This window comes from Delphinus delphis, chromosome 8, assembly GCF_949987515.2.
Source record: "Delphinus delphis chromosome 8, mDelDel1.2, whole genome shotgun sequence".
NCBI lineage: Eukaryota > Metazoa > Chordata > Mammalia > Artiodactyla > Delphinidae > Delphinus > Delphinus delphis.
The window spans coordinates 103556160-103575515 of NC_082690.1; the positions used below are offsets into that span (position 1 = coordinate 103556160).

Genomic DNA, 19356 nt, shown 5'->3' on the forward strand with positions numbered 1-19356 from the left:
TTATTCCTTATTTAGGAGTTTGTTAGTTTTAATTTCCACATATTTAAGTTTCCAAAATTTCTTTCTGTAACTCATTTCTAATTTCATTTGATTGTGTTCAGAGAACACACTTTATTTATTTTATTTTATTTTTTCAGAGAACACACTTTTTTTTTTTATTTTATTTTTTCAGAGAACACACTTTATATTATTTACATACTTTTAAATTTATCGAGGCTTATTTTTCAGCCTAGCATATACTTTATTCTGAACACTGTGCCATGTGTATTTGAGAAGAATATATATTCTGCTGCATTGTATTTCTTTAATTTCAAGGACTCTTGTGATTACACTGGGCCCACCAGGAAAATCTAGCATAATCTATCTTTTTTTTTTTTTAACATCTTTATTGGGGTATAATTGCTTTACAATGGTGGGTTAGTTTCTGCTTTATAGCAAAGTGAATCAGTTATACATATACATATGTTCCCATATCTCTTCCCTCTTGCATCTCCCTCCCTCCCACCCTCCCTATCCCACCCCTCCAGGCGGTCACAAAACACCGAACCGATATCCCTGTGCCATGCAGCTGCTTCCCACTAGCTATCCACTTTACTAGCATAATCTATCTTAAGGTCAGGTGATTAGTAAGCTTAATTCCATCTACAACCTTAATTCCCCCTTTGTCAAGTAACATATTCACAGGTTTTGAGGATTAGGATATGGACATTTTTAGGGGGTCATTATTCTGCCTGCCACAACAGGCCAGAATCATGAACAGCTTCTTTTTTAAAGCATTGTATTTACTAAACAAGCAAGCATAAAAACAAAGCAAAAACCACAGAGCAATTTTTTGAAATGTAATAGTAATGAAGGCAAAGTAACTTTTACCTTAAAGTTATTCTCATACAATTTTGCAAACTTTTAAATTTTTACTTTTTTTTTTTTTTTTGACCACATCACGCAGCTTGCAGGATCTTTAGTTCCTCAACCAAGGATTGAACCCCAGCCCACAGCAGTGAAAGCGCCAAGTCCTAACCACTGGACCACCAGGGAATTCCCTAAATGTTTCTTTAATTATCAATTTTTAGACTTAGATTTAATTCTAAAATTAAATTTGGGTAACTGCCACATAAGATCCACCATTGTTTAATAGCAGTTTTTCTGTTTTCATGACTAAATCTCCTAAAATAAGTAGAAAAAACACAACTGATCATTTTATCCTGTGGTAAGTCATCAAGAAACAAAGCATGGACCACTAGCAAGTGGCTTTCAGAATCTTGCAGTGAGTTGAACAAGAAATATTTTTCCCTGAAGTCTTTGGAGCCCTGATAGCTAAACTTAAAGTTTTTATTTTATTGTAGGGAAATATACCTCAACTGGCAAGAGACAGGTGGAGGCGGGATTTTCCAAAGCATTCATACATGCATACATAATATGTACATTTATATTATATATATATGTTTTTATAATGAAAAATATATAATTACACATATATAATGAAATTACACATATACATATGTATGTGTGTAAGTATATATATACATATATAGTTTCTTGTTTACAAAAGGAATTCACTTATTGTGAAAACTTCAAGCATCACATCAAAGAAATAAATATTATGTTGAGCTGTATGAATTTACCAATATTTCGCTATTTTTGACATATAAAGACAGCAATTTCATACTGTTCAATCTAATAATACAGCAAGGAGAACTCCCTGTAATCCCCATGTCCTGGAGGAAACCACTGCCGTTCGGTATGTATTCCTTCATGCTGGAGAGTATGTCTGTGCATATTTATGGTTGGTGGAGTTATTACCACAATGACATAACATGGATAATTTTGCAATCGGCTTTCTAAGCACTTTGTAGAGCAAAGCAAATCCTAGCACTGGTTGTGCTGCTTCCCCTCTACGGAGCCTCAGTTTTCTCACCTGCAAAAGTGAAACTAATGATTCTGTGCCAGTTATTAATTTATTGACTCTCAGCTCCAAATTCATCATGTTTGCCCGCTTTGTGAATATGAATCCGGGCCCTTTAAATAATTTTCCTTTGCCAGATGGCACAACGTTAAATTTTACCAGTAGAGGGCGCTAACAGACACTGCTTGATGAAGGTTTTACTTCCGGGTTTGAAGGCGTGCCTCTCGGCGGGCTTCTGCAGCGCGGCCAATTTCTCGACTCAACTACCCAGGGCAGCTTTTCTAGCGACGGGTTCCTGCAGTGCAGGTGGCCAGCAGCCCTCAGCCCCCACCCTAGGAGAAGTGGACCGCTTCTAGTGAGTCACTTCCCCATGAACAGCTTTCCCCAGCACCCTAGAGGGTGGTTTTCCAGCAAGTTCCATGGGGTGTGCACAGCACTTGAGCAACTTCTCTACTATCCGCTGAGCCCCAGGCATTCCCTCTCCAGCCAAATCTGGATCTCAGACTTGGGGCAGGAGGCGGGCTCTATCTCAGCCCTAGGGTTGGGGGCTGCTCCGTATACTTGTTATTCCTGTATTCTTTCGAGTTCTGTCTCTCTCTCTCTCTCTCTCTCTCTTTTTTTTATACATCTTTAAAAAATTTTTATTTATTTATTTTTATACAGCAGGTTCTTATTCGTTATCTATTTTATACATACTGGTGTATATATGTCAATCCCAATCTCCCAATCTTTTTCTTTTTCTTTTTTTTTGTTTTTTCTCTTTTGGCCTCGCCATGGGGCATGCGGGACCTTAGTTCCCTGACCAGGGTTGGAATGCGTGCCCCCTGCAATGGAAGTGTGGAGTCTTAACCACTGGACCACCAGGGAAGTCCCTAGAGTTCTCTGTACTTCTTACTAGCCAATTCCTTGTTATTCCAATCCTGTTACAGTTAATAATTCTTTACATTAGACTTTCCTTGTTCAAATCACTTTGTGGTTTCTCTCTGACTGGCGCAGAGCCCCCATATTGTTATGAAGATCAGACAAGATCCTGTAGGGAGAGCACCTAGCTCAGTGCCTGCCATGCAGGGGGCACTCAGAAAACAGCTGTAGTATCTCTACCATAATCATCATTTCTCCATGTCAGAAGCTGTAGAGAAGCCTCTTTCTTACCAACTGTTGTTGTGGTTCCGTAGTATGGATGGAATTTTGAATCACTCCATTCCTGATGGACATTTGGATTTTTCTAGTTTTCCATGATTACGAACAGCCCTACGATCCACAGAAGAGATGTCATTCATTGAACACTTGCTGCATCGTATGCACTGAAGCAACTACATATACTAACTCACGAATCCTCACAACACGCCTAGTGTATTAGCTCCTACGGCTGCTCTAACAAATTGCCACAAACTTTGTGGCTTAAAACAACACACATTCATTATCTTACAGTCTGGATGTCAGAAGTCTAAAATGAAGGTGACAGCAGGGCTGTGTCCTTCTGGAGGCTGCAGGGGAGAAGCTATTTCCTTGTCTTTTTCAGCTTCTAGAGGCCACCTGCATTCCTTGGTTCATGACCCCTTCCTCCCATCATTCTACCCTCTTGCTCCCATTGTCCACCTCCTACTACTCACTGTGATCTTCCTGCCTTCCTCTTACAAGGACCCTTGTAACTACATCAGGCCCATCCAGATAATCCAGGATAATCTCCCCATTTCAAGACCCTTAACTTAATCAAAACAGTAAAGACCCTTTTACTATGTAAGGTAACATATTCACAGGTTCCAGGGATTAGGATGTGGATATCTTTGAGCATACCACACCTATGAACTAGATACTATTATTCCACCCATTTTACAGGTAAGAAAACTGAGGCACAAAGAGAGTAAGTAACTTGCCCAAAGTCACACAGCTCATAAGCAGAGAGCTAGGATACAGGAGGTCTGGCTTGATAATCCAGGCTCTAACAATTACATTGCTTTGTATAAATCTTTGCATACCTGAATGAGGGTTTGTGTAGGATACATTTCTAGAAGTGGAATGACTGGGGGAAACTGCTTAACAGGTATTGCCAACTTGTCCTTCACTACAGCTGTGCCAATTAATTCCCAGCAGCAGTGCCTGAAATCCCAAATTCTTCCTCATCCCAACTCTTGATGCTCTGAGGGCAGAATGTTACGTGACTACAAAGGATTTGTATTCAGAACCAAAGGATTTTTACTGCTTATCAACGTAGGAACTGAAAAATGTTTCTCTTCGTGAGATGAGAGGAACATGACTTACCTAATAATAAACAAAAAATTACAGTTGTAATAAAGAGCCATCAGTTTCCTGGAGAAAATAAAATCATTTCATTACCTTAATGTATTGCAAGACTGAAAACACTGGCCTAGCACTGACCGTGATTCCAGCTTCCTTTCCTCACCGAGACTTGTTGTTGGAGGCAACACTTCTGAGAGTTTTATTGATATTTTCCGCCTCCATGGGTTGTTTTCATCTCCCATGTCATCTCCTGAAGATCTCTGGTTAATAAATCACTTCCATCTTTGAGCCTTTCCAATCACCCTCTCTTCTTCTTGCATCCATGCCACAATTGTTTACAGCTTCCTTTTCAAGGCTTTCCATTTCCCTTCCCAGTGTGCTATTTATATGGGGCCGAATACTTCTACTCCCCACAGTGGCAAACACTTACATAGTTACTTTTATAATCTTCATTTTACACATGAGGAAAAGAAGTGAAGTGACTGGCCCAAGATCTCACAGATATGGGATTCGAACTGAGGCATCTGCCTACAGGTTCTCCTGCTTGACATCCTACTGTATCTCCTCTGGAGCAACGGGCATCCTGATGCACCCGTGAACCTCAGGCCTGCCTGCCCTGGGGCCTCCTAGGGTCATGGCAGGGCTGCAGGGCTGTGTGCGCTCGTCCTGGCAGGTGAGGGAAGCAGCCAGCAGCACTCAGGCACTGCCACTTCCTACTGCGTAAGCCTTCAGAGCCTCAGTTTCCTCATCTGTAAGGTGGGAACAACATTGGTCCCCCACATAGGGCAGTGAAGAGGAACTGGTATTATCCTCATTTTCTAGTTGATGAAATGGAGGGCTCACAATGTGAGGACAGGCTCAAAGTGAGAACTTGGGAAAGGGATGCTGTTCCTTCCTAGGCTGCTAGCCTCTCTGCGCCAAGCTTTGCTGGAGAAGCAGGGTTACTTAGAGAATCTGGGAGGCAAATCCCTTTCTGGCTCTTCATTTGTAACTATGCTTCCTGTTGTCCTCTGCCCAGTCTGTTTCACCTCCTCGCTGCTCTTCTGTGCACTGGGACTCCAAGATCTCCCCCCAGCCCAGTGGCCCTGCCCTTCCTGCACTGGTTTCCTCTCCAGATGCGGCGCCCTGCGTGGCACAGGCCTAACATTTGGCAGGTGCATAGAGAATGTGCCACTAACTGAACACTACCACGTGAACCCTGTGTTCTCAAACCCTCCCCTCCAACCGTGCTCTCTACGCCAAAGCATCACCCGCCCCAGCCTGCCATGTTCCATCATTCCACACTCACAAACTCATAGCTCAGCCTTCGGTAGGGTAAAGTTCCAGACTCTGGGACTTCCCTGGCGGCCCGGTGGTTAAGACTCCACGCTTCCAGTACGGGGGGCACGGGTTCAATCCCTGGTCGGGGAACTAAGATCCCACAGGCCACGCGGTGAGGCCAAAAAGTAAAAAAACCCAGAAAATCAAACAGTTTCAGACTCTGTATTCTGGCATTCAAGCCCTCTGCTTGCCCCTCTCCCATGACAAGATGCTCCCCACGCTCCAACCTTGCAAATTCCATATTCACAGTGTTGTCAGCATCTTCCTAGCGAAGCCGCAGAAGAATCTCTAGTTACTATTTCTGTTCGGCCCCGAGCAGCCAACACTGTGTCTGATCCTCCCTCTGAGTGTCCTGCACAGGTACTTGGACAAGAAAAGGGAGACTAAGTCTCCGCTGAGCAGCTGTTTTATGTTAGGTGAGGCACCCCAATTTATAGATGGAGGAACTGAGGCTCCCAGGTAAGGTGAGTTCTCACAGCTGGTGAGGGGGGCTGGGCTGGGATTCAAACCCAGCTCTACTGACTTTGGCATCCCTGCCCTTGAATCCACTCCCAAAGGCATCCCCACCAGACGTTTCATAATCAGTCCCAGAATCTATCCATGCTCCGTAGGGTGTGGTTGCGGGTCTGTCCCCAACCCTGGGTCCCCTGAGACCTTACCTGCAGAGGAGCCATTGCCAGCCCAGCCGCTTCTGGACATTGGGCTCTGTCCAGCTAAGGGGCTGGGTCTCCATCAGTATGAATGGCATTTGAGCTTCTGACACCGCTTTGCCACAGACAGCCCCTATCTGCACAGGCAACTGGGGGACCTGGAGGAGACTCTGGCCCTGAAGACCAGACAGCCAAGTCTGCTGGGCCCAGGAGAGCAGGGGCCCCTCCTGGCCCCCTGGCTTCTTCTAGACTTGCTGGGCTGTTCCTCCTCTATCATTCTCCTTTCCTGGGGTCACTGCCTTTTCCCTCCCCCAGGTCCCCTCCCCCATCCCAGGGTTCCTAGACTTTGCCAGGGCCTTTGCTTCACTCTCTGCTCCCCAACCACGCTCATTTTCCGGGGCTCTGCTTCCTTGTGCCTCTCTCCCCTGGTCACTTCCTCATTCCACCAACACGATGCCTCATCGGATCCTGGAGGTGCCCACTGGCTGGTGGGACAGAGAGTCTGGCTTGGGTACAATCGCCCTCCCTAAGCCTTTTCCCCACTGAACACTGCACCCCCTTCATGTCTGTCTGTCGACTTCGTCTTCCAGCTGTCTCCCTCTCTCTCAGCTTCCTTGCCTCGGTTTCCCCAACCTCAGCCCCTTCTCAAGCTCTAATCCTTATATAACGCTGGGAGGTGGACTCTATTACCACCCACATTTTAGATTTAAGGACACAGAGGGGCTGAGAGTTTGGGTGACCTGCCAGGGCGCCAAAGCTGGTAACTGGCGGCTCCCAGCCAGCGCGCTCTATCTAGGCCCGGTGGCCAGCCGAGGGGTGGTCTCCCGGCTCCCCTCCGCCCCTGCTCCGCCCATAGGCTCCGCCCCCACCGACCGTAGCCCCGCCCCCGATCCGGCCCCGCCCTCGCCCCGCCCCGCCCCGGCTCGGGCCGCCGGAGGACCAGGAGCTGAGGACCCCGATCCCGCGGCGGCGGCGGGGACGATGTGGTTCTTTGCTCGGGACCCGGTCCGGGATTTCCCGTTTGAGCTCAGCCCGGAACTCCCCGAGGGCGGCCCTCCCGGGCCCTGGGTCCTGCACCGCGGCCGTAAGAAGGTAAGAGCGACCCCGCTCCGCAGGCCGCAGCGGACCTCGGTCTCGCCTAGTCAGCGCCGCCGGCTCCGCCGCGTCGCGCCCGCCTGACGTGGCTGCGGAGCCTCTAGGGCTACGGGCCGGGCGGGGGGACGGGCAGTGCCGACGTGGCGGGCGGAAGGACCGAGGGACCGACAGGCGGACCCAACCAGGGTTACGTGGGCCCGACTCTGTCCCCAAGGGTTGACTTGGGGAGAGACCAGGCCGGCGGCCCTTCCTTTCCGGCACTGAACCAGCTCCGGGGACCATCTCGGAGGTGGAGTGGTCTGCCCGGGACCCGGCCCACACACCTGAGGCCGCTCCGCCCTCCCACAGGCCACAGGCAGCCCGGTGTCCATCTTCGTGTATGACGTGAAGCCCGGCGTCGAAGAGCAGACCCAGGTGGCCAAAGCTGCCTTCAAGCGCCTCAAAACTCTCCGGCACCCCAACATCCTGGCCTACATCGATGGGCTGGAGGTACCTACCTGCTGCTCAGTCTGCCCCGTCTCTGCCCCTCACCTTTTCCCAGTCTCCCACTCCTGGCTTCTGCCTTCCTGCCAGTTTCCAGCCCTTCTGCCCCAGCGCCCCCCAGATTTGACTTCCTCTTCTCCACCCCTCTCCCCATCATGTCTCTCATCTCGCCTTCCTCTCGCCCCATCCCCCCCGATCCCCCGTGTCCCCTTCAGACAGACAGATGCCTCCACATAGTGACAGAGGCTGTGACCCCGCTGGGAGCGTACCTCAAGGCGCGAGCAGAGGCTGGTGACCTGAGGGAACTGGAGCTCTCCTGGGGGCTACACCAGATTGTGGTGAGGTGGGGGGCAGTGGTGATGAGAGCAGGGCTGGGGGGCTGCAGCTACTGGGCTGTGATGGCTCCTTCTGCCCCCAGAAAGCCCTCAGCTTCCTGGTCAACGACTGCAGCCTCATCCACAACAATGTCTGCATGGCCGCTGTGTTCGTGGACCGCGCTGGCGAGTGGAAGCTTGGGGGCCTGGACTACATGTATTCCGCCCAGGGCAATGGCGGGGGACCTCCCCGCAAGGGGATCCCCGAGCTTGAGCAGTACGATCCCCCGGAGTTGGCCGACGGCAGTGGCAGAGCGGTCAGAGAGAAGTGGTGGGTGACTGCGGGGGGGTGGTGGTGGCATGCCCCACCCTGCCCTATTCTGGAAGCCCCTGCAGCCTCAGGACCCCTAGATTAGCTGGTACTCCCCTATCCCCTGCCACCTGACTGAGGAGGAAACTAGGGTCCTCAGGGTGGGGCCCACTCCTTGCTCCCAGGATCCTCAGGGAGGTAGGGCAGGATAAACACAGGCTTTGGGGTCAGGTGGTTCTGAATTTTAAAGTTGTGTGACCTGGGGTGGATGTCCTTGCTCTTCTGAGCCTCAGTTTCCTTATCTGTCAAATGGGGCTAATGAAACGTGCTTCTCGGGGCTGATGGGAGGATTAGCTGAGGAACACAGCCCAGGGTTTGCCATGCAGTGAGTGCCTAGTGCCCAGGGTAGATTGGAGGCCTATGCTGGCAGGTGGCAGGGCCTTGAGCAGCTCTGGTCACTGCCTCAGGTCAGCTGACATGTGGCGCTTGGGCTGCCTCATCTGGGAAGTCTTCAATGGGCCCCTACCTCGTGCAGCCGCCCTTCGAAACCCTGGGAAGGTGAGTGTCTGACCCCACCCGGCCCCTCTCCACCAGCCAGCCAGCCCCTGCCCTGACCCTGACGCTTCTCCCACAGATCCCCAAGTCACTGGTGCCCCATTACTGTGAGCTGGTTGGAGCCAACCCCAAGGTACGTCCCAACCCAGCCCGCTTCCTGCAGAACTGCCGGGCACCTGGTGGCTTCATGAACAACCGCTTTGTGGAGACCAACCTCTTCCTGGAAGAGATTCAGGTGAGTCCCCTGCCCCACCCTGGGCTCTGGCCCTACGTTCCTCACCCCTGTGTCCTGTCCCCACTTTATAGGCTCCCTGATCATTAGACCCCAGGAGACAAGCACAGACTGTGGAGCTAGGCTGTCTGGGTTCAAACCCTGGCTCCAACTGTCATTTACGTGTGACTTCTCTTGGCTGAAGTTCAGTCCTAATAACAGCACCTACTTCAAAGGAGCAGGGTGAGGAGTCAGTGAGTCTGACTTGCATAGTGTAGTTTCTGGCACATAGTGGGGCTTAGTGACTGCTCCGGGCACTCTGTTAACTGGCACTGGCCCTGAATGTTGGGCTGTGGTGTGGGTAGCAGGGTGGGGGGTAAATGGACCAGGCCCCCAGCCTTGGGGACTCTCACTGGGGGAAAGGGACAAAAAAAACCCATAAATGAGGAAAGCTGTGCTTCCTGGAATGTGGATAAGTGCCGGGAAGGAAAACAGTGAGGGTTGGGTGTTTAGGGAAGGGCTCTCTCAAGGGTGATGTTTGAGCTGTGACCTGAAGGGTGTGAAGGTGGGAGTCATGGGGATGGTAACTGGTGAAGAATGTTCCAGGCAGAGGGAACAGCAAATGGAAAGATGGTAAGGAGGGACCCCTCAGCTTAACCTCATTGAATCTCAGTTTCCATATCTGTCCAGTGAGAATAACTATAGTATCTGCTGACCCATAGCACTGTTGTAGGGAATGAAGGAGGGAGGCTCTGCCCTGGACACCCGTTCTGACCCGGCCTTGTGTGGGGCACACAGACAGGTGACTGAGAATCCAGAATGGGGGAGGAGTGACAGACACTTCCACAGACCTCGATGGTCTGTGGAATCTTGACTCAGATAGGGGCTGGGAGGCCTTCCGAGGATGGGAACATGAGCTGAAGAAGGTGCTGGAAACGCTGAGCCCTGTTGCCTCCTGGGCAGTGTAGGGACAGCAGGAGCTCTGTTACATGGAGTTCTTCTTCTCACATGGCTGGCTCTGCCGGGCTGCCCTTCTCCGTAATATGTGCCCCACAGGAAATAGGCTGTTTCTGGCAGGTCCCGATGAGAGCGTGGGAGGGCAGTGCCCAGTGGCCCCTCTTCCCATCATTGAGCGCAGCGGTGGAGAGAGCCCAGCTGTGACTCTCAGTGTGCGACCTTGGATGCGGTTTGGCCTCTCTCTGGGCCTTTGCTCCCCTGAACCCTGTCGTCAGAGCACCAAGCCTGCCTCCCACACTAGATTGAGCTGCTCAGGGGCCAACCAGGTCCTCCCCAACCCCAGTTAGAGATCACCTCTTCTGGCCCAGGCAGCAGCTCTGGCGGTGAGGGTACAGCAGAGAGCACAGGGACTTTGGAAGCGTACAGGACAGGGTTATAATCCATGCCCTACCATTCCTGCCTGGTGACCTTGAGCCTCAGTCTCCTCCTTTGTAAATGGGGGAATGACAGCACTTCTTCACAGCCTGTAGCACAGCAGAGGTGCCACACCACCGGGTCATACCCTTCCTTGACGGCTTCTTAGCTGTGTACCTTTGGACAAGCTCCTTGCCCTCTCTGTGCCTCAGCTTCCTCATTGGATTATTTCATCTGTGTAAAGGTTTTAGCACGTAACCTGCCTGGCACGTAGTTTGTGCTCAGGAAGTGTGAGTTGTGGGTATTACAGCCTCGGGGAGGTTAGGAGGACTGAAGGAGACCATCGAGCTGACAGCCTGGCCTGTTCGGGCCCAGTGGGAGGACGAGCTCCGGGGGTAAACTGCGCCTCATCCCTGCCTTTCCACAGCCTGCCACGACCTCCACCCACGGGGCTGCAGGTGTGCCCAACCCAGCCAGGCCCAGGGTGCCAGAGTGAGCCCCTTGGCCTCACTAAGCCTGTTTTCTCGTCTGTGCCGTGGGGTTAATGGTACTCACACCTTGTGTCGTCCTGAGGAGCAGAGGCAACGCTGATAAAGGGCTTGATCCCCCTAGTGGCTGCTTTCACAGCAGCAGGCCAGGTGGCAGTGACAATAATGACGGTCACTGACTGAGCGCCTCCAGTGTGCCGGGCAGCTTTCATGTGCGTTTTCTGGTTGAATCCTCGGCACAGTTCTGTGAGACAGTACAGTTACTACCCCATTTTACAGGTGGGGGAACTCGCCTAAGGTCACATGGCTAATAAATGGGAGAGTCGGGATTTGAACCCAGCCCATCTGGCACCCCAAGCTTAAGTTTACCTTCGGGTTGGAGGTGACCCCCGTCCTTGCCCGTGGCTGACGAGACCGTGACCAGGCTGATTTCCCGTTCCCTGCATCCTGTCCATGCTCCACCAGATCAAAGAGCCAGCCGAGAAGCAAAAGTTCTTCCAAGAGCTGAGCAAGAGCCTAGACTCGTTCCCTGAGGATTTCTGCCGCCACAAGGTGCTGCCCCAGCTGTTGACCGCCTTCGAGTTTGGCAGCGCAGGGGCTGTTGTCCTCACGCCCCTGTTCAAGGTGAGTGGGGCCTGGAGCCTCAGGAACTGTGGGCCCAGAGACTGGCTGAGTAGGTCTGAAGGGCAGAAGAGAGGCCAAGGGCGTGGCCAGCCTCGCTGGTGTCCTTGCAGGGGCAGCCTGGTCAGGGATATCCAAGCCCACGTGACGGGGAGCTTTTTTTTAATATATGTACTTTTTTTTTTTAAATTTTATTTATTTTGGCTGTGTTGGGTCTCTGCTGCTGCGCGCGGGCTTTCTCTAGTTGCGGCGAGCGGGGGCTACTCTTCGTTGCGGTGCGCGGGCTTCTCACTGTGGTGTCTTCTCTTGCTGCGGAGCATGGGCTCTAGGCACACGGGCTTCAGTGGTTGTGGCTCGTGGGCTCTAGAGCGCAGGCTCAGTAGTTGTGGTGCACACGGGCTCTAGAGCGCAGGCTCAGTAGTTGTGGCGCGCGGGCTTAGTTGCTCCGCGGTATGTGGGATCCTCCCGGACAGGGCTCGAACCCGTGTCCCCTGTATTGGCAGGCGGATTCTTAACTGCTTCCCACCAGGGAGGTCCGAGGAGGAGCTTTGACATCCAGTGGTTCAGCAAGTCAGGGTCACCTGACCAGCTGTCAGGGAGGTGGTGGGGACTTCTTGTCCCTGGGGAAGGGACACCCTCTGCCTCCAAAATTCTTTTTCCAAACACTCCTTCCTTCAGAGCCTATAGCCCTTCCTCCATTTCCTCAAGACAGCCTCCCTGGTCTGACCTGGGCACTCTGGTTCCCAGGGCCCAGGGGATCACCTGCTCACCACCTCACTTTCCTTCCTTCCTGACCACTCGGCGCTTAGCTCTCTTGCTTCTAGGGGCTGGATCCTCTCCCCCTCCTCAGACCCCAGCCCACTGTTACCGGGGCGCCTGCCATTTCCCGCTCGGTGGGAGAACCCTTTCCCCAAACGAACTTGGCATGTGGGAAGCGGGGAAGACGGCAAGTAAATCTTGTGGAGCTGAGAACCCCCAGAAATCACAGGCAGAACTCTGTGGGCACGTGGTGTCTAGGTGCTTGATTATAGGGAAGGGCACAGAGCTTTTGTGAGCCTCCTGAGAAAGGCCTTGACGCAGAAGGGTTAAGGGCAGCGCTGACTGAGACGGAGTACGGGCAGAGGGGCTGCTGAGGATGTGCCTGCCCCACCCCACCGCCCTCACCCCGTTCCCACCCTGGGAAATCAGCAGGGAGCCTGAGGGAGTTAAATGAGCCCAGTGAAGTCATCTCAGTCCTGTGGACGGAGCTGAGCCCCTCTTCCCGCGCCTTCTCTCAGGTGGGTAAGTTCCTCGGCGCTGCGGAGTATCAGCGGAAGATCATCCCTGTCGTGGTCAAGATGTTCTCATCGACTGACCGGGCCATGCGTATCCGCCTCCTACAACAGGTAGGGGCCACGGCACACCCTGCCTGCTTCCACCCCACCCGGACCCCACCCTGGCTGCACGGGAGGCCCCCTCCTCACCTCCAGCCCCAGGCAGGTAGCTCAAGCCCCTGCGCCGGCTACACAGAGACCCCAGAAACCCCTCCCTGAAACATACACACTGGTGAGGAACAAGCGGGGCTGTGCTCTCAGGAAGTCAGGATAATCGCAGGGCTCATTGGCAGCTTTGGGAATGCCCCGCCCGCCCGGGCTGCAGGGCTTAAACGCCTCCCCCTGCGCCGCCCAATCTCCTGGCTCGGTCCCCTCTAGAGTGGGGATAATGTCTCTCTTGCCAACCCCAGGGCAGCTGGGAGCATCATACAGGACTGATGGGATCGAGGGTGGGGGCCACCCGTGCTTCCAGGCAACATTCCCTCTCTGGTGCTCAACACACCAGCCTTCCTCACAGCGCTTCTCTGGGCGGGGGTTGCACTCCTTTTTATAGACAGGCGGTGGAGGCTCTAAGAGGGGGTGTGACCAGTTAGCCTGCTGAGCAGGACCAGAGGCCAGGCCCTCCACCTCCCATTCCCAGGCTCTTCTCAGCACCCTCCTTGCAGCCTCACCAGTCCACGTGGGCCTGAGGCCAGATGCGAGGTGGGGGCCTCAGGAGACTCCCCTGGCCAGCCAGTGCCTGCCAGGTGGAGAAACCATGTTAAGGCTGATCCCATGTCTCTGGTGAGGGGTAGAAGGGCTGACTGCCTTCTCATGCCCCAACCCGGACCACAGATGGAGCAGTTCATCCAGTACCTTGATGAGCCAACAGTCAACACCCAGATCTTTCCCCATGTCGTGCATGGCTTCCTGGACACCAACCCTGCCATCCGGGAGCAGACAGTCAAGGTGGGTGTAACCAGGCCCAGAGGGGCCACCCCTGGTTTTCTGAGGCTTGGAGGGGGCTCATCAGAGGACACACAGGCCTTGGTTTTGGCCTGTGGGTCGAGCAGGTTACGGGAGGGGCAAGCACTGTTCTGCATGTAGGTCCAGGCTGTGGGTACAGCTCGGCAGGTGGTGGGGGCAACAGGATGGGCATGACCAATAGTCCTCCATTCAGCAGACACGCTTTGTGCCCGGCCCTGTGTCCCATGCTGGGGTGCAGTATGCACAGGCAGACCAAGCTCCCTGCCTTCTTGGAGCTTCTTTTCGAGGAGAGGGGGAGGGGGCTTGGCAGACAATAAACAGAATTAGAAAAAAGTATATTATGTTAGAAAGCGATGGAGAGTGTGAAGAGTTTGCAGTTCTAAAAACAGTGATCAGGGAAGACCTTGCAGAGGAGATGTCGTTTAAGGAAAAAAGGTGAAAAGGGGTGAAGGAGGAGATTTGGAGGAAATATGTTGCCTGCAGAAGGAACAACATGTGCAAAGGTCCTGAGGCTGGCGTGTACCTGGAGTGTAGGAGTAGCAGCAAGAGGTTCAGCATGGCTGAAGGGGCATGATTGTGGGCAGTGTAATCTGAGAGGTCATGGTGGGGCCAGGGCCTCGTAGGGCATGGCAGGGACCTGTTGCATTCATGGGAGTGAGACAGGAACCCTGGGGGATTGAGCAGAGCACTGACCTGATCTGACCTGTTGCAAAACACTGTGTTGCTGTGTGGAGAACTAACTGTCAGGGCAAGGGTGGAAGCTGGGACACTGTTAAGTGCTATTACAGTGGCCCAAATGAAAGATGACAGTAGCTCAGACCTGAGTGGTAGCAGCAGGTGGAGAGAAGGGGCAGCATTGTGAAGGTGGAGCTGACAGTATTTGGTGATGGGTAGATATGGAGTCAAGGATGGCTCCAAGGTTTCTGGCCTGAGCAACTGGAAGGTTCAGTTGCCATTTACTGAGAAGACTGGGAGGAACAGTTTTTTTGTTTTGTTTCGTTTCATTTTCTAAATATTTATTTGGCTGTGTCGGGTCTTAGTTGTAGCATGCGGGATCTTTTGTTGCGGCGCGTGGGCTTCTCTCTAGCTGTGGTGCGTGGGCTCCAGAGTTCACAGGCTCAGTAGTTGTGGCTTTCGGGCTTAGTTGCCCTGCGGCATGTGGGATCTTAGTTCTCCGACCAGTGATGGAACCCGCGTCCCCTGCATTGGAAGGCGGATTCTTAACCACTGGACCACCAGGGAAGTCCCTGGGAGGAACAGTTTTGCGGGAGGAGGTCAGGCCCAGTCTTGGCATGTCTGTTAGCCAGGTGGACATGCACTGGTTATGTGTGTGTGAGGTTTAGGGGAGAAGTCTGGGCTGCAGGTGCACATCTGGGCACGGTCAGCTAACAAGGGCATTCGAAGCCGTGAGATGGGTGAGCTCGCCTAGGCTGAGGTGTAAAAGATACGAGGCTTGAGGAGTAGCTCTGGGGTGTCTGAACAGTAAGATCTCAGCAAAAGGAGACTGAGAAGCAGCAGTAGGTGAGGTCAGAGAACCAGGAGAGGGCGGTGTCCTGGAAGAACAAGAGACCAAAGTTGCGAGGAGGAGGGAGAATTCGGGGCTGTCAAAGCTGCTGAGGGGTCAAGTTTGGTGAGGATGGAGAATTGGCCTTTGGATTTAGCAACATGGAGATCATTGGTGACTTCAACCCAAGCTAATTGGTAGAGAGTGTATGTGGAGGTGTTTTTGTGAAAGTCTGAGTAGAGTGCACGCAACAGAGAGCTGACGGAGAGGGATGGGAGACAGGAGTGCAAAGCAGTGGGGGTCACCTTCCTCAGCATTCTGGGCAGGGGCCAGGACCAGGTTGGGGGTCGGTTGGGGAGGGCTTTGGCGGGCTTTGTCTCCTCAGTGCCCAGGCCCACTGGTGGCCTCCAGAGTATGCCCGCTCCAGCCCACACTTTCCGCCGTCTCCCGCCCTGCAGTCCATGCTGCTCCTGGCCCCGAAGCTGAACGAGACCAACCTCAACGTGGAGCTGATGAAGCACTTCGCGCGGCTGCAGGCTAAGGATGAGCAGGGCCCCATCCGCTGCAACACCACCGTCTGCCTGGGCAAAATCGGCTCCTACCTCAGTGCCGGCGTGAGTGCCCTGCACAAGTGCCAGGAGCTCTGTCACCGTCACGGGACCACAGCCAGGTCCCCCAGAGCCAGGTCTCCTTGTGTGGGGCCTGTCATCCTCCCAGAGACCTAGGCCCTGGGTGCTCCAGCCCAGTGTCTGAGGGTGGAGTGAGTTGAACCGGTCACACCACCAGTAGGTGGTGGGTCTGGGAACCAAACCCAGGCCTGCTTGCCTCCACGGCCTTGCATCCCCTCCCCTCAGCCAGGGCCTGTGAATGCAGACGCCTGCAGCTCCCAAGCCCTTAACAGGAATGAATGAGTCGGTCTGCAGTGCAGGTGGGGAGGGAGGCACTGGCCTCAGCCCTGAGGCAGCTGCTGCTCTGGCCCCTGTCACTCTGAGGCAGCGTGAGCCCAGTGATTTGGGAGGAGAAGCTAAGGTCTAGAGTTTTAAGTAAATTCTCCCCATTTGTTAGTGATTAACTCCCATTTCTTAGACTCTGGAGACCCCGTGGATGGCCTCTGTTCTGGGAAGTAAGGCCTGTCAGTTCTGGGCCCCGCACTGATCCTATACTCAGGAGCCCTCTTCCCGCCCCACCCCAGACCAGACACAGGGTCCTCACCTCCGCCTTTAGCCGGGCCACTAAGGACCCGTTTGCACCATCCCGGGTCGCGGGTGTTTTGGGCTTCGCCGCCACCCACAACCTCTACTCGATGACTGATTGCGCCCACAAGATCCTGCCTGTGCTCTGCAGCCTCACCGTGGATCCTGAGAGATCCGTGCGGGACCAGGTAGGGCACAGCTGGGGCTGGGCCCTGGAGCTGGGGCTCTGGGGGATACCTGGGCCCTAGCTGGCCTGGCAGGCTCACGGGAACCTTGGAGGCCCCAGCTCTGCCCCTTGCTACCCCACAGGCCTTCAAGGCCATTCGAAGCTTCCTGTCCAAACTGGAGTCTGTGTCGGAGGACCCCACCCAGCTGGCCGAAGCCGGTGAGTGGCCCACACTCGTGTTCCCTGTGACTCTTGCCACATTCTTAACTGTCACCTGTCATGGCCCCCTTCTACCTCATTGGAGCGTCCGAAAGCTGGAAGAACCCTAGAAGACAGACTGTACATCACTCCCCCACCCCCATCTCACAGTTGGGAGAACACAGTACCTGGAGAAGGGGGACGCCCACTGCAGGTTGCTCTGTTTCAGTTCTTGCCCTCCTACCACCCTCCCCATGGAAGCCTGAGGTGTCCATACCTGTCTCTCCTGTCACTGCCCAGAGAAGGACGTCCATGCAGCCTCCAGCCCTGGAATGGGAGGAGCCGCAGCCAGCTGGGCAGGCTGGGCCGTGACAGGGGTCTCCTCACTCACCTCTAAGCTGATCCGTGCCCACCCCACGGCTGCCCCAGCTGAGACCAACGTTCCCCAGAGACCCGTGCCTGAGGGTGAGTGTCCCAGATCGGCTGTATCGGTGACTGAGAGGGCCTGGGGTTGCTGGCACCTAGGACCTGTTACTGATCGACTTCCCCCCGGGATGGTGATGGGGACATAGGAGACGGTACGGTCCAGTCCCCTTGTGAGCTTCCACTCTACACACCCCCAGCAACCTCGGCCCTGCTCTGAGACCTTCCTGGGGCCCAGTGTGTGGCAACTCAGTGAGCCTCTGCTCCCCAGGACTTCCTGCCCCAGCCCCAACCCCTGTCCCTGCCACACCCACGACCTCAGACCACTGGGAGACACAAGAGGAGAGCAAGGACGCAGAAGAGGACAGCACTGCTGCCGACAGATGGGATGATGAAGACTGGGGTAGCTTGGAGGTAAGTGGGGCTGAGGAGGCCTACCCGGGCGACCCCAGCTTCAAGGTCACAGGCTCCCCTGCCATTCAAGGAACTCATGTGGGCTTGGCTGGAGTCAGACCTGTCCTCATCTGCACAGCATCCTGGGCAAGTAGGTGTCATGGAGCAGCCGTTGCGGGTTAGAGCTGACAGCTGAGCCCCCACTCAACTCCAGAGGCCAGGCTGCTGGTGGTTGGCTCAGCCCACTGACCCTCCTTCCTCTCCTCCACTCCCCGTCCCTCCTATACCTGTTCTAGGGCCCACCCCACCCTGTGACCAGCAAGGAGAAGTCACTCCCAGGCCTGCAACCAACCAGTCCTCCCTGGGGCTGGGCTCAGCATGGGCTGAGGTTGGAGTGGGGCTGTTCTGAAGGGAATGGGGGCAGAGCTCTGGGTGAGACCCCTGAGGCCACAGGCAGGGGTGTGGAACTCTAGATTTCATTACCCAGCTTCATAGAGCAGTGATGACAGGCCAGGTTCAGCGTGTCCACTTTACTGATGGGAGACAGAGCCTAAGGAGAAAACGAGAGGGAAGGCAAAAGAAGAAAGGGTGGAGCCCATGGCTGGGCAGGGGCTAGGGGGCTTCTTTGCCCTTTTGGGTGGAGTACAGGGGACCCTATGGTCATGCTCTCCTCCCCACACTGCAGCAGGAGGCCGAATCTGTGTTGGCCCAGCAGGACAACTGGAGTACTGGGGGCCAAGCCAGCTGGGCTGGGCAGGTGAGCTGGGTGGGACAGGGTACATGTATGTGGGGTGGAGCCCTGCCCCTCCCTCCCTGCCCCTCCCTCCCTTTCTCTGGCACTATCTCCCCCTTCTCTTTGCAGACCAGCAACCCTGGTCACAAATCCCAGGAGTCAGACTGGAGCAGCTGGGAAGCCGAGGACGCATGGGAGCAGGGCTGGCAGGAGCCAAGCCCCCCGGAGCCACCCCCTGAGGGCACACGGCTGGCCAGCGAGTATAACTGGGGTGGACCGGAGCCTAGTGACAAAGGCGACCCCTTTGCTGCCCTGTCAGTGCGTCGGGAGGCTGGTGCCCAGGTACTCGGCACCTGTCCAGTGGGAGGGTGCAGGCCTGGGGTGGACCTCAACTGAGAGTAGGCCTCCACTCCAGCCCACACTTCCCTTTCCAGCCGAGGCGGGACTCGTGGGGTGATGACAACTGGGAGGGCCTGGAGGCCGAAAGCCGTAAGTGCTTCCCCTGGGCTGGCTGGCTGATGGGCTAGGGCTACCCTCCTCTGGGGCAGGCATGGGCTGGGAAGCTGAGACTCAGGTTGTCCTGACGCCGTAGCCCTCCTCCCCTTCTTGTTCCCAGGACAGGCCAAGGCAGAGCTAGCCCGGAAGAAGCGCGAGGAGCGTAGGCGGGAGATGGAGGCGAAACGCGCTGAGAAAAAGACAGCCAAGGGCCCCATGAAGCTGGGAACCCGGAAGCTGGACTGAACCGCGGGTGTGGGCGCTTCCCAGCCTCAGAGAGCAGGCCCCGCAGATGTATTTATTGTACAAACCCTGGGAGCCCGGCCAGCCTGGCCAGGCACATTTCACATATACATAATCAGAGCCACAATAAATTCTATTTCGCACCCCCTGTGCTGGGCTCAGTCTAG

The 19356-nt window shown here is 54.4% G+C and overlaps 1 protein-coding gene across 3 annotated transcripts; it reads left to right on the forward strand.

Moving 5' to 3' along the window:
• Positions 1–7033: 7033 nt before the first annotated feature.
• SCYL1 (SCY1 like pseudokinase 1) lies at positions 7034–19206 on the forward strand. 3 transcript variants are annotated; one of them, XM_060019240.1, is made up of 19 exons: positions 7034–7206; positions 7558–7698; positions 7908–8030; positions 8111–8337; positions 8784–8874; positions 8951–9106; positions 11407–11565; positions 12840–12947; positions 13710–13823; positions 15804–15959; positions 16538–16726; positions 16848–16923; positions 17203–17367; positions 17597–17739; positions 18015–18106; positions 18404–18475; positions 18581–18793; positions 18867–18940; positions 19068–19206. In XM_060019240.1, exons 1-19 carry the CDS (start codon positions 7096–7098, stop codon positions 19190–19192), a joined length of 2535 nt encoding a protein of 844 aa, XP_059875223.1. In that variant the 5' UTR covers positions 7034–7095; the 3' UTR covers positions 19193–19206. The 3 variants fall into 3 exon arrangements, with proteins under 3 accessions (XP_059875223.1, XP_059875221.1, XP_059875222.1); XM_060019238.1 differs by lacking the exon at positions 18015–18106 and having other exon boundaries at positions 18886–18940; XM_060019239.1 differs by lacking the exon at positions 18015–18106 and having other exon boundaries at positions 9035–9106; positions 18886–18940.
• Positions 19207–19356: the final 150 nt, after the last annotated feature.